The 14,671-nt window shown below is 41.9% G+C and overlaps 1 protein-coding gene across 1 annotated transcript; it reads right to left on the bottom strand.

The window, feature by feature from the left end:
• Positions 1 to 370: 370 nt before the first annotated feature.
• LOC141995945 (retinol dehydrogenase 7-like) lies at positions 371 to 10,499 on the bottom strand. The gene is made up of 5 exons (XM_074967505.1): positions 10,371 to 10,499; positions 8,253 to 8,580; positions 6,482 to 6,740; positions 1,511 to 1,674; positions 371 to 621 (listed from the first exon to the last, which is right to left on the bottom strand). The coding sequence occupies exons 1-5, from the start codon at positions 10,395 to 10,397 to the stop codon at positions 371 to 373; spliced, it is 1,029 nt and encodes a 342-aa protein (XP_074823606.1). The 5' UTR covers positions 10,398 to 10,499.
• Positions 10,500 to 14,671: the final 4,172 nt, after the last annotated feature.

The following is a 14,671-nucleotide window of genomic DNA, read 5'->3' as shown; positions in this document are numbered from 1 at the left end:
ACTAGAATATATGGATTAACAATGTTGCATTTTGCATGCCAACATCATATAATTCATAGGCTGACGTTTGGACTTTAAGAGCAGAATAGATTTGCATATAGGAGGACTGATTCGGGAAATAAAAGGTCCAAAGTCACCAAACTTGTTATCTGATAAATACTATTTGACCAGCTCTGCAGGTGAATGTTATACTGCAAATATATCTCTGATGAATATAACAAAAACTTTCTCCAGACTGAAACTCAATAAAAATCAAAGTGCTTTCTGAAGAGAATTAAATCAGTCAGGTAGTTATAGGTAGGAAAGAGAACAGCTGATTTTGAAAAGAATAACAATCACCACTTTAGCCTTGACCCTAGAGTACCAAATATTAAACATCAAGTGGAACACAGGATACTGATTTCCTACTGGCTGTTGGAGTTGGAAGCAGCATACGCAACATCATATCAGATAGAAGGGTTGGTGCATAGGAGAGGGGCAGCCAAAAGAACTTTGCATCCCATCCAGATCCATAGCGTGTCCTGGGGTATTTTACTATCAAGGCATGCTCCATGCATTTTATGACTTTAGAAATATCAGAGTCGCACAATCTTTTCATTGAAAATCTTTGAGCTCTGACATCTGCAGGGAAGAAAATAAATCCCTGAATGCTTATGAAACATTCTCTGATAAAAGAATTTTAAATAGTTGACAGCTAAAACCCTGTAAAAGAAAAAGAAGCTCTCCACACCCAAATGTTACTGTTATCTGTATTGTAAAGCTTTAGAAATTATTCTATTTTTACGTTAGTAATAGTTGCTTGTTTGCTGCTCATGAAACAAATATTAATTAGCCCATAATTAATCTATGAAACTGCAGGCTTTGTATACGGTACATATGTTTCCAAGTTTTGCTGTTTATCCCCCTGCCTTTTGTAGCCTGAATTAAGTATATTTAATAAGTAAACTTCACTTTCTTTCTTCTTGAAACTTCCTCAGGCCCTCTAATTCTCTACAAATGTTCTTGTACCCTGTAAGAGTAACTCAAAACTAATCTTCAGCAGAACAGGAAATCCTGCAGCAGAAGAGAAAATACTCTTTAGTGAAACAGCAGAATAGGAAATCCTATGTAGAAAGAAAAGCTATTCTGTAAAGCATTGGGAAGTATACTGACTCTTGAACATTGTGATGAATTGCCTGGATGAGTGAGGAGTGTCCTGCAAAGCAAAGACGTGACTATCCCCTAGGATCAAGGAGATCCCCTGCCACTGACTCTCTAGCTGTCAGTAGTTGAGGACAAAGGACAATAATATGTTTTACCAGGCTATCAATAGAGCACTCTGTCAGCTGAATAGCATTCTTTACCAGAGTTATCTGAACCAGAACATGTTCCACCCATCTAATAGGTGCACCAAGAGACTAGGCCCTTCACTCCAACAGGAGAGTTGTACTCCAAAAGAGATAATGGTTAGTCCATGACTAAGGTTAGCCAAGTCCATTCCGGTACAGTGATGTTAAGTATTCCTACTTACACTCAACAAAGTATTTATCTCCATAGGATTCTCTGACCTCAGGAGTTAGTTGGTTCCAAAGTCTTAGTAGGTCTCTCTCAATGACCTCTGAGTTAGTTACTGCAGTCTTAAAGCATCCCGGCTCAATTATGCTCACCTTCACTCCAAAATGCTGCATGTCTCTCCTGGGAATGGAAATAAAATACAATAGCAAATGTTTTCATGCTGGCCGACCCAACAATTATATGATCTTTAAATATTTGGTTCTGTAATAACCAAAGTGACATGTACCTTCAGAACATAAAGGTCAAATGTTGATTTATTTCTGGTTACGTAAAAATGTCAAAAAAGTGCAAATATGCTTTATTATATGGCATATTGTCTTTTTGTTGTAACCTATCACAGGAAAAGACCCACTGTACAGAGAACTAAACAATCTAGCTGCAAACAGCGCTTGAATGTAGCAGCAGGTATACAAACGCCTATTCTGTGTGGTTTGCTTAGGAACAGTGAGGATCAAGGTAACTCCCAAATCTATTTGAGCCATACATCTAGCTGAAACACTGTACATTTCTATTCAAAGATGTAGAATACAAAGAAATGTTTCCAGTTCCTGCTGCTCTGTTATAATCTACTTCTGCTGGTAGGCCATAAAGAATCTGAAAGCAAAACACAGCTGGGCAGAATCATTTGACTGGATTAGGAGTCTCAACTCTGTAGATTTCATTGGCCAAACATTCATGTGCTGAAGGTGAATTCATTTACTGTTAATTAATAAGAAAGGGAGCAGATGTTTACAGTTTATATTTTGCTTTGCAGTTTAGCTCCTTCACCATGAAAATTGCCTCTCTCCACCTAAGGGCAGCTTCAGAGACCTTTGGGGACCTGACTCATTCATGTGTCGTTCCAAACCATGCAATGGAATTGAACACTCTTGTACATCAGCCACTAAATTTGTTTCTTGGAGCATATTCTGCTTTATCTGAATGTTCACAACTGCTCCCAGTCAATTTTACCAATTCTACCTGCCTGTTGAGAGGAGCCTCTGGATCAGCCCTTCAGCCTCTGTAAATCAGCATAGCAACATTGACTGCAGAGGGACAGATCCTCATTGCGTATAATATTCCAAAGTTATGTGTAAGTATCTTTGACATACGAAGGCCAAACTGCTGCCCAGCATCACCAGTGCTTAGATATTATGGGATAGTAAAGACAGCAGAGGTCAAGGATACAAGGGGCAACAAGGAAGTTTAGGCCCGTGGAAGCATGTGATTACAAGAACCAGGCAGAGGAAAAGATCAGCTAGCAGAGGAGTAATAGAGCTCAGAAATAGAGCTGGAGAATGAAGAAAGGGGACAGCAGGCAGTAACTGAAGGTGGGAGGGCAAGGAAGAAGAGAAGAGCAACTAGTCCTGTAAGAAGAGGGGAAGAGTCAATGGAGATACACAGAGTTCAGTGCCCTAGGGGGATTCAGGAGGACTTGTAGAAGATTGCCAGGGAGAATAAAAGACAAGAGGACTTGCAGCCAGAAAGAACCGGAATAAGGCCAGAGGAGAATCACACCATCACCAGGAAAAGGCTGGTCTATGCAATTGGGGACTCCCTACTAAGAAGAACAGATAGGCCTGTCACCAGAGCTGATCCAGAGAACAGGAGGGTGTGCTGTCTGCCAGGAGCTAAGATGCAGGATGTGGATCTGAGGTTGAAGAGGATCCTAATGGGAGCAGAAAAGAATCCACTGATTGTCCTTCATGTGAGAACAAGTGATACAGCTAGATTCTTGCTGGAATATATCAAAGGAGACTATGCCAGGCTAGGGAAGACCCTAAAGGAAATGGAGGCTCAAATGACCTTCAGTGGGATTCTATCTGTCCCTAGAGGGAGAGAATGAAGGAGAGACAAGATCATGATGATCAACAGATGGCTCAGACAGTCATGCTATAAGGAGGGCTTTGGGATGTTTGACCACTGGGAGTCATTCATGGACAGAGGAGTGTTCTCGTGGAATGGATTCCTCCTGAATAGGGAAGGAAATAGACTTCTGGGATGGAGGTTGGCACAACTCATTAAAAGAGCTTTAAACTAGAAGCTCGGGAGAGGGGGAGGGACAGTTGGGAGATGCTCATGTAATCTCCATGCCTGATTTTAACATTGAGAAGGAGGAAAATCAAGTAAAAAATGATACAGCAATGGAGAAAGGAACAGCAGTGGGTAGGAGAATGGACATTAGGAGGAAGGATAGTGCTGATACGAGTCAGATAGGCAATACTGGTAGCAGAATGACTGTACCCAACTGGGCAAGGAATGTGGGAGAAGCCAAGCAGCAACAGTTAAGACGTTTTGTACACCAATGCAAGGAACTTGAGTAACAAAATGGAGGCATTATAACTACCAGTGCAGGAAGTAAAACCAGATATTATGGGAATAACAGAAACATGGTGGAATAGTAAGCATGACTGGAGTATTGAAAGGTTTGTGCTGTTCAGGAAAGACAGAAATAAAGGCAAAGGTGGTGGAGTAGCATTGTATATTAATGATGGGGTAGACTGTAAAGAAATTAGAAGTGATGGAATGGATAAGACAGAATCTGTTGGGGCAAAATCACTTTGGGGAAGAAAGCTACTAGAGGTTCCCCTGGGCTAGTGCTTGGGGCAAGCTACAGACCTCCAGGATCCAATTTGGATATGGATAGAGACCTCTGTAATGTTTTTAATGAAATAAATACTATTGGGAACTGAGTGATTATTGGAAACGTTAACTTCCCAGCTATAGATTGTAGGACAAGCGCTAATAACAATAGTAGGGCTGACATTTTCCTGGATGTGATGGCTGACAGATTTCTTCACCAAATAATCGCCAGACCAACCAGCGGTGATGTCATTTTAGATTTGGTATTGGTGTGTAGTGACGACCTCATAGAAGAACTGGTTGCAGAACCAAGAGTGCAGATCAATCTTGGTTCGAATGATCATGAGCTAATTCAGTTTAAATTAAATTGAAGGATAAACAAAAATAGATTTGCAACTAGGGTCCTGGATTTCAACCAGGCAAACTTTAAAAAATTAAGGGAATTAGTTATAGAAGTGGACTGGACCAAAGAACTCAAAGATCTGAACGTGGAGGAGGCCTGTAATTCCTTTGTCAAAGTTCCAGGAGCTATCTGAAGCCTGCATGTCAAGCAAGGGGAAAGAATGTGTAGGGAAGGGCTGCAGATCAATCTGGATGAACAAGCATCTCAAACAGGTGATTAAGAGAAAGCAGAAAGCCTAAAAGGAATGGAAGATGGGATGGATTAGGAAGGAAAGCTACCTCTTGGAGGTCAGAAAGTGTAAGGATAAAGTGAGAACTGCCAAAAGCCAAGCAGAGTTGGACTTTCAAAGGGAATTGAAACCAGTCATATAAATAAAAAGAAAACAAGGAAAGAAGTGGGACCACTAACCAATGGGAATGGGGGGAGATTAAGGATAATATAGGCGTAGCCCAACACCTAAATAAATACTTTGCCTCTGTTTTCAATAAGGCTAATGATGATCTTAGCGAGATAGTGGCAGGGTGACTAATAGGAATGAGGATGTGGAGGTAGAAATTACCACATCAGAGATGGAAGTCAAACTCAAACATCTTAATGGGACTAAATCGGGGCCCCCCGAATAATCTCCATCCAAGAATATTAAAGGAACTGGCACATGAAATTGCAAGGTCGATAGCAAAATGTTTTAATGAGTCTGTAAACTCGGGGGTTGTACCTATGTCAGAAGAATATAGTTCTCATATAGTTCCTATTTTTAAGAGAGGGCAATAAAGTGATCCAGGAAACTACAGGTCTGTTAGTTTGACCTCAATTGTATGCAAGGTCTTGGAACAAATTTGGAAAGAGAAAGTAGTTAAGGACATAGAGATAAATGGTAACTGGGTAAAATACAACATGGGTTTACAAAAGGTAGATTGTGCCAGACCAATCTGATCTCCTTCTTTGAGAAGAGAACTGATTTGTTAGACAAAGGAAATGCAGTAGATCTACTCCACCTGCATTTCAGTGAGGCATTTGATATAGTTCCACATGGGAAATTATTAGTTAAATTGTCTGCCTGCTCAGATGGGGCTGATTGGTAGCCTCACAACAGCTCTAAAGATAAAAGGGCTGCAGGACAGGAGGGCAGGTCGGCTGCCAGAGGAACTCCAGACAGGAGACCCCTTCCACAGACTGGCGAGGAGCTGCAAGGGAAATCAGACTTCCTGAGAGGGAGAACCAGAACAAGAGCACTGGGGAAAGCCTAGCAAGGAGGCGAGGTAGGAATCAACTCAGAGAGCAGCAAGGGTCTGGGAGGAACTGGTTCAAGCTACTTCAGACCGTGTCCCTGAGCTGTAACCCAGTGGAGTCCGTGGGCTTGGGTTCCCCTACCACCCTCCAACACAAGGCATGGTAAAGACTTTGGAGCAAGAAAAGACCCTAGGCCTGCATGGCCTAGAACTGTCTACCCTTCACTAGAGCCACTGGACTCCTCCTCACCCTTTATTACCCCTAAAGGGTAGTGACTAATAAGGGCCTGGCTGGAGGACTGGGGTCATAACAAGAAATCAGTATTGACTGTGTGAAGGGGACAAACTGGATCAAACTCAGGGTAGCACGCACACAGTCACAAGAGGGTGCCCCCTGGTGAAGGCAGCCTCAGACATAGGGATAAAGTGACTACACAGAGCAAGACATCTCAGATGTTAACTCTGCTGGGTTTTCACCTTGTTAGCTGAGTCAAAGCTGCATTTCTAGGACTTTGTACAGGAAGGTTTATGCTGTTAAAAATGGGATAAAATTAGAGAAAGCTCCAAACTAACCCCCTGCTGAAGGGAACAACCCAAACTCTGCTGAGGATCAGAATTTCACATCTGGTCTCTAACCTTTTATGAACTCAGCCACAGCCTCAGATCCAAAGAGCTACAAACTGTAGAGCATTTGAAATCCAGAACTAGCATCACAAATCCATCTCTGACTCACCGTAAAATGTCCGAGAAAGCTTCCACGCCCCACTTTGACAAACAGTAGCCACCACCTAAAAACGCCAAGCGACCCAAAACACTGGCCATGTTGACTACTCTTCCTTTAGCCTTCTTCAAAAGCGGGAGAAGCTTCAGGGTGATTTCAATCAACCCCATCAGATTAACATCCATAATTGTGTGGAAATCATCTATCTGCATCCAGTCGGTGGGTGCCATCGGCGTTGCTCTTCCAGCATTATTTACCAAACCAAAGAGGCCTAAGAGTATTCCAAAAATATCACGTTCGGTATGTGCCAATATCACACAGATATTTCGAAAGCTCACGAAAGCTTATGCTCAAATAAATTGGTTAGTCTCTAAGGTGCCACAAGTACTCCTTTTCTTTAGACCCAAAGGGTGTGTCTACCCTGCAGGTGGGGGTGAGCCTTCCAGCCCACGGAGACAGACTAATGTGAGTGGGACTTGCTCTAGCATGCTAAAAATAGGTGTGTGACATTGCAGCACTGGGAGAGCTAGCCCATGCCACCACTGGTCCTGCAACATGCACACAGCTGCTTTTGTATGCTAGAGTGAGCCTCATTATCATGAGTTCGCCTAGCTGGGCTTAGAGCCTTGCTCCTGACTGCAGTGTAGACATATGCTAAGTGGGCCTGGAGCTCTCTGTGCCTCCGTTACCCCATCTGTAAAACAGAGATAATAATGTGTTTCCACCTTTGTAACATACTTTGGGCTCTATGGATAAATAGGGCTGTGTAAGTGCCATGTTATTAATATGCCTACAGCACCCTGCTCAGGACGGCCTATTTCTAGAGAGAGAGAGGATAGTGTAGACTCCCTTCTGAGTCAGTGCTTGGCCTCTTTAATTATATGGTTAGAGTGAGGATTACAGTGAGTGTCAGCTGCGGTTGCCTGTCCCTTATAGACTAGCCTGACACCACAGTGCTTGTCATATATGGCAGGTGGAGAGGAGATGAGTCTTGCCAGAGCAGAAAAATTCATTGGGTTAGGAACCAAGACAGAGTTTTTAACATTTTCTGCCAAAAGCAGAAGCCAAGTAATGATCTAAACTCTCTGTTCACAGGTATTCAGAGACCCATGTTCTTCCCTCTTTCGCATCATTAAACTCAGTGGCGCGCACAGCAGTAGCACTCTCTGGTACAAGGAAACACCACTGTAGTAACGATCCAAAGGGAATGATGGATTTGGACAGTGCCCCTGTTTGATTGCTACAGTCAGTGTCATCAGTATGTGCACATTACAAAAATCAGACTTGTTGACAGAGAAAAAACTAACCCTTTGCTTTCCCAAAGGAGGAGAGCATGAACTCGACTAGGTATTTTTAATTGGCCAGGTTGATTGATTGCTTAGGTAGGTCAATGAAGTTCTGATTAGTTCCAATTAGCACTCCCACAAGCTGAGTACTTTACCTGCAGCTGAGTGAGACTTAAGAACGTGTACAAGTATATTTTCTGACTGTTAAAATATCAAGGACTCTGATACTTAGAAGTCCCCTGATTGATAAAAGTGAGGAGCAAACACAATGGCAGCAGTTGAAACTGGCTTTTGGAACATAAAACACTCTTGGAACTATGGTGGTTGGTGCTAATAAATACCTAACTAGATAGAACCATAGCACTGAAGAAAGTACAGCTTTAATCAGCACAAGAAATGCTCCTGTGCGGTTATTATGGAAGGTTACTACCAGAACTCTTCTGTTTTATACTGGAGTATGTTTAGTAATTTGTATGGACTGCGGCTATACCACTTACCCTCCCCATCTGTCTCTTGTTTCACAAACTCCACTGCATTGTCAATGCTGCTGGAGTCAGTTAAGTTCAGTATCACAGTCTTCAGTGAGATGGATGTGCAGGCTAGTAGTTCTCGGCTTCCATTTTCTGTTAGACACGCGGCAATGACATGGAATCCCCTTCGGTCAAGCTGTTTAGCTAGCAAGTTTCCAAACCCACTGTCACATCCAGTTATGAAGACGTGCTTTCCATTCAGGTCTTTCACTTTAAGACTGTCTCGGATGAGCCAGCAAATAATGAGAAGTATGGAAGCCAAAATTCCTATCTGCGCTGAGTTTGAAAGCAAGGCCTATAAACAAATAATGTTAGAGATCTGGAAACTTAATGGAGTAAATTACTATATCTACCTCCAAGTTCAACACAGCTCCTATAAAAGGCTTTGTGTCTAGTTCCAGCTTTTTCTGTCTTATTGTGAGTAAAATGCGGCACAAGCTTAGATGTTTGGGCACAGTTTGAATGGTGTCCATGAATAATATATGTGTCGGCAGAGCCTTTCTCTAAACCTCCTTGTCAATACATTTCCATTGTTTTCAAGATGCAGCTTCACTTGCCCTTCTCCCTCGTCTGCAAGGTGGTTGGAGAATGTTTTAGGATGAAAGGAAGCATGTCCCTCACTAGCAGCAATGCCTCCTGTTGTGAACGCTTCTGATTATTGAGGGTACTGCTGGAGAGAGAAGAATTCTGCTGCAAAGGAGTGCAATTCAGTATGATCATCTGCTTCTTGCCACTCACAGTGCTTCTTCGCTTCATAGCACAGAGACTGTGTGAGCTCTGGGCAAGAACAGAAAAGTCTGGGCTAGACTGGCTGAGTGCACTGACTCCTTTGTTGTGTGCTTTGTAAATGTCAAAAATGCTGGTGCTCACAATCTGCTTTCTTTAACCTCTGGTCTTTGAGCAAGGCAGCACTTCAGAGCAGGATCTGAATCTGTTCTCTCTCTCTCACTATCTCCCTCTCACTAAATAAGTGGTAAAATGAATGGAAATACTTATAGCAGGCAAGTGCTGATGGGAGCACTGATCAGCCTGACTTTACTGTGAGAAAGTGGACTTCAAAAACGTTGTTCAGTACGAGTTGCCACCGTGATTATTGTTGTATATTTAAATATACAACAACATTCTCATTCATGGGGACAGTCCACACTCTCACATGCTTCTTCATTGTCATGGGCTGGCTTTGGATGCATTTGCACTTTGGGTTGGTGCAAGAATTAAACTGAAGCTGTGGGACAAGGAGGCTGTGTTTTCAAACTTGCACGCCTAAAGCTAGATACCCAAATCCAGTTGTAAACACCTAAACAGAAAAGGTCTGTTTTTCAAAAGTGCAGAGCACCTGCAGCTCTCAGTGATTTTGATGGGATCTGGGGCTGCTCAGCACCTTTGAAGTCTACTTTTACTTAGGTGCCTAAATTTGGCTTTAGTTGCCTAACTTTAGGAACCCAGATTGAACATCTGAGCCTTTACTGTTAGTTTTTCATAGCATTTTTAAAAATAATTACATTTTAGAGAAATGTGTTTGATCATTTTTAAATCCTTGAAGTAGTTAAATGACCCCCCAACCTTTCCAATTTTTATGTTTTCCTAGAATTCAGAATTCTTTTGTTTTTTAAAATTCATTTAGACAGCCAAAATGTCACACAATAATCAACTGTTTGGATAAATGAACATTAAAACAAGGAGGAGATGCTGAAATATTAGGCCTGGTCCCTGTAATCCTTACTCATGTTCATATTCCTATCAGACCATTGGAGTAATCACATCATTTTCTAAAAGCCATAGAAAAAAAACTATCTTTTATTGCACTAACTGCAATAGCCAACAAGACACTGTGTGAAGCACAAAATGATTCTAGTCTGTAGGACTCAAGTCAATAACGTCTGTCAATAAAGTGTTTTATCCAGAACCCATAGCTGGTTTGTTATATAACAATCTCTAGAAATCATTTTGGAAAAATGATTAGCGACTTAAATCTGAGTGTCACTTTGTCACCTCTTTCCCACTGTAATTTGTTCTATTACTACTCTGCAAACTCATATAGCCTGTAGTTTTACACATTGGTTTTGTTCTGATGCTGGTACTTACATTCTGGAGAGTCATCTGCAAGCTCATTATAAGATTCCAAGAGAACAGAGTCTTTGCCAATTACAGGTAGTGCTGGAGTGAAGAAGTTGTTGCAAATTTTAATTCACAAGGCTTTTCAGTAGGATCTGCACAGTGATACCTTGCTGAAAGTCTCAACATAGATTCTGTACTCTGTGGCACGGTGAGATCACTGTACAATAGCTGACAAGCCCGGTACAACTCCCTGCTGTTGATTATGACTTACATTCCGATGACTATTTTAGTCTCTTACCAGGAATTAATCTTATGTGTAGTCTAAATGCCTGTGTAACCCACCTCGGTTGTCTAAGCTTTGCTGGCCTAAATACAGTAATTCCCAAAGCACAGAGATTATCAAGACTCATTAGGGAGCTAGAATTTATCCCATTAGAGGCCCGATCCAACTCCCATTGATTTCAGTTCCTCCATTGGCTCTAACAGGAGTTGGATCAAGCCCTCTGGGAATTAATCTTGTTTTTTTCCCCCATACATGTGCACAATTTCTGTTTGCATTGATTGGAGTTGTGGGCACAGAAAAGGTGAGGAAAATAAACTTGAAGCTTGAAAGATGTTATAGGAGTACAAAATATTATTAAAGTACCTTCAAGTTCATTAAAATCAGTCACTACATCAGATGACTGAAAAGTAGTCATTATGAAAAAGGTGGTGATTGTGGGAATAACAGACCAGTGAGTCGTACTTCAGTGTCAGGTTAATAAGCTAAAAAATAATTACAATCTGATATGATATGGGAAGGAAAATTGTCTTTCCAGTCTACTAGAATTCTTTGGCGGAGTCAACTAAATAGTGCGTAAAGGAGAACTGGTCAACACAATTGATCTGGACTTTCAAAATGACTTCGTTAAAGTCCCTCACAAGAGGCTACTGAGGAAATTACACTAAGTAGTTACTCTGTGAGAGGTAAAGGTCTGTCATGGATTAGGTACTGTCGGGAGAAGGGAAAAGAGGAATGAATGGTACATTTTTAGCATGGGTGTGGAGGTTAATGTTGAAGGAGGCCTGGGTCTCACTTTCACTCCACACCTTCCTGCTCCCGTTGGGGTAGGTAGCACCAGCAGATGTCCTAGCAGAGAGCCCCGCATGACTAGTGAAAGATTAGTCACATCTTGGGTGCCGGTCAAAACGTGAGGCTAAGAAGTACCAATTAAATCTGATTACAGAATGAGAGTCCCCAAATTCCTAGGATCAAAACCAGCAGAAGATTAAATCAGACACCCCCCCTCCCCCATAAAACTCAGAGAGGAGACCAAATTGCCCTGCAGGTTGCCAGTATCCTTGTCACCTTGTCACTGATCAAGGTTAATATTTCTCATTCCCATTTTCAGCCCCTGAGTGAGTAACAGACCGTTCATGTTTGTAGTGTTTTATGATCAGGGAAGCAGAATGTATCCACTCACTGAGGACTGGCCAAACGTTGCTAAACTTTCTGTTCTGAAAGGTGGGAGAAGTTGTAGGAACATAAGGTATATCTACATAGCAATAAAACACCCATGTCTGGCCCATGAGAGCTGACTTGGGCTCATGGGGCTTGGGCTGCCGGGCTATAAAGTTTCAGTGTAGATGTCTGGGGTCAGGCTGGAGCCCTTAGGTCCCAGAGCCCTGGCTCCAACCTGAGCCCAGACATCTACCTTGCAATTTTATAGCCTCGCAGCCCAAACCCCACATGCCTGAGTCAGCTGACACAGGCCAGACATGGGCATTTTATTGCAGTGTAGACATACCCATACTGTGCTGTGTAGCTCTTTCTGGACTGTAAATATTCAAAGGGCATCTGTGTAGAATCACATTTCTTAATTAGGTCCACAACAAAGGAAATACATTTATTTGTGTCTGATGCAAATGTTCTGCGGCTGTAAATCACAGCCACTAGGAGAGGCACTTTCTATTTAAGTATACAGGGAGGCTTATTTTAAACAAGAATGGCACACAGTGGGTGTTCTTAGCAACCTAGTGTTTCAGATTTTTGGTGAGTGGCCTATATGGGAGGAGTCTGACTTTCAGGGGAAAAAGGCTGAGTCCTAAGTAGAGTGAAAGTGGAGAAAGGGAATGATGAACATGTGGGGGGCTAAGATGCAAGAAAACACAAAGGGTTAGACTGTGACACCCTCACTCATGTCAAACGGTGCGTTAGTCTTTGAGCCCTCAGTGGGACTCCTTAAAGAGTAATGGGTCCTGCTGGTGTGCACTAAAGATTCCCTGCCGTTTGAAACAGCATTACGTTAAAGTGCACTTGGGAACCTTTCGTGTACATCACTGGGGTTTACATGGACCAATTAAAGCGCAACATATTAGTGTGCTTTGGAAATCACACCCCCATAAGCTGCATTACCCTCCTGTGTAGTCAAGCCACCGGTGACTACTCAGTGGGAGTAATGATGTCACAGTCTGACCCTCAATAAGCAGCTTACTTTAGCTTGTGTTCTGTTGGCCCCATGTTTCTGAATTCTCTCTTTCATCCATTTTCCTTTTTGGAGGAAGTGTGTTTGAAGGAAGGGGGGTGTAGGTGGAAGGACAGTGCCTGTGCCAGCACTCCGCACAGTGGCACAAGGAAATAGGAGGAAACTTTCTGAGCCCTTTCTGTACATCTTTTTATCACAGAGTCAGCCACAAGTTAACCCTAAGAATGATGGGGTTTTTTTCTCTTCAATGAAATATTCAAACGGAGTAGCCCAACTGTTAGAATGGAAGACTCCGGTTTAAAAGTTATTTCCACAACATGATGCAATATTATATGTGTACAGTTTAACTAGCTGAGTACCCGTAAGTATTTTAATAATACTATGCAGAATTAAGAATCAATGGGGAATGGTAACATCCTTAACACAGGCTCTGGTGTGCAAAATGCCTTTAGTGGGGTTCAAATACCCCAGCACTTTAAGCTAATATGCAACTAGGTAAACAGATAATTTAAATGTTTTAGGTATTGCATAATGTAGCGGCCTGAAGGTCAGCCCTAGAAAGAACTACTTAGCTGCACTCAAATTATTCATGCATATCCCAGAAATAAATTTTACAAGGAGGAAGGGCCACTGACTAATTTTACATAATAACCAAACAAATCAATTCATTAGACTTAGTAAACATTGTATTAAAGGAAAGAGGTAGCAGAAGAGGGTATTGAGACAATAAAAACATTGATTAAAGTGCAATTTTAAATGGAGTATTCTCTGAATCATTTACTATTACAAGTGGCTGCTAGATATTGGTCCAGAATATGGGCCGTAGATTACTCTTTCCAGTTGTTTTTCTTTCTGTCTCAAGCTAAAGAACAGACTGTTAAAAATGATTCTGGTAATTGGATTAGAATAGAGTTGGAGACCAGTTTTGCATAAAGCTACATGAGATCAAATGCTTGAAAAAGAGTAATAGGAAAAGTCATAATGTCACTGGGAAAAGTTCTGCTATTATATATAGGCAATTCCATTAACATTTCAGGGAATACAGTTGCTTAATCAGAAACAGAAATCATGTTTTACTTCCATAAAAATAGAATAATTTCTGCTCTTTTTTATTAATTACTTTTACCCCAGCAGAGAAAGGAAGTGTGGCTCGCTCATTTCCGGTAGGTCACTGGCTAAATACTGTTCTCATTGACAATGGAGTAAATGAGGAGTTTGGTTACAATGGTGTTGCTGACAGCAGAATCTGGCCCTTTATACGATCTAGTATAATATATTTGGGGAAAAGCCAGCTGTTTAAATAGCTACATCACATAAGGCACATTTAGGATCATCTTACCCACTCCCAAAACTCTGTTTATTCTTTACTTTCACTGTCAGATTTCATAGATCTCTGATATCACAGCAGGTGACAGTATGAATGAGCTTCTGAAGGAACTGATGCAAACTCAGGTGTAGTTGGCTATATAAATAATGAAGATCAGAGTAGGACGATAAGCAGCATTGATGTATTCAGGATTATTTCTATTGGTTAGATACAACTCATTTTCTTTGCTTCCTTAATCACTCCAACAGCCTGGGTCTGGTTTGCTCAGGGCTAGAAGTGCTACACCGGCACAGCTGCATTACTGTAGCGCGTCTGGTGAAGACGCTCTGTGCTGATGGGAGAGCTCTCTTCCGTTGGCATAATTACTTCACCTCTGCAAGAGGCAGAAGCTATGTTGGTGGGAGAGTGTCTCCTGCCAACATAGTGCCGGTGTGGACAGTGCTTAGGTCACGGTAACTTGTGTCGCTCAGGGGGGGTGGCTTTTTCACATCCCTGAGTGACATAAGTTATATCGACTTAAGTGGTAGTGTCGACCT

Source organism: Natator depressus, chromosome 11, assembly GCF_965152275.1.
Source record: "Natator depressus isolate rNatDep1 chromosome 11, rNatDep2.hap1, whole genome shotgun sequence".
NCBI classification, from domain to species: domain Eukaryota; kingdom Metazoa; phylum Chordata; order Testudines; family Cheloniidae; genus Natator; species Natator depressus.
This window is presented reverse-complemented; position numbering and strand designations above follow the sequence as displayed.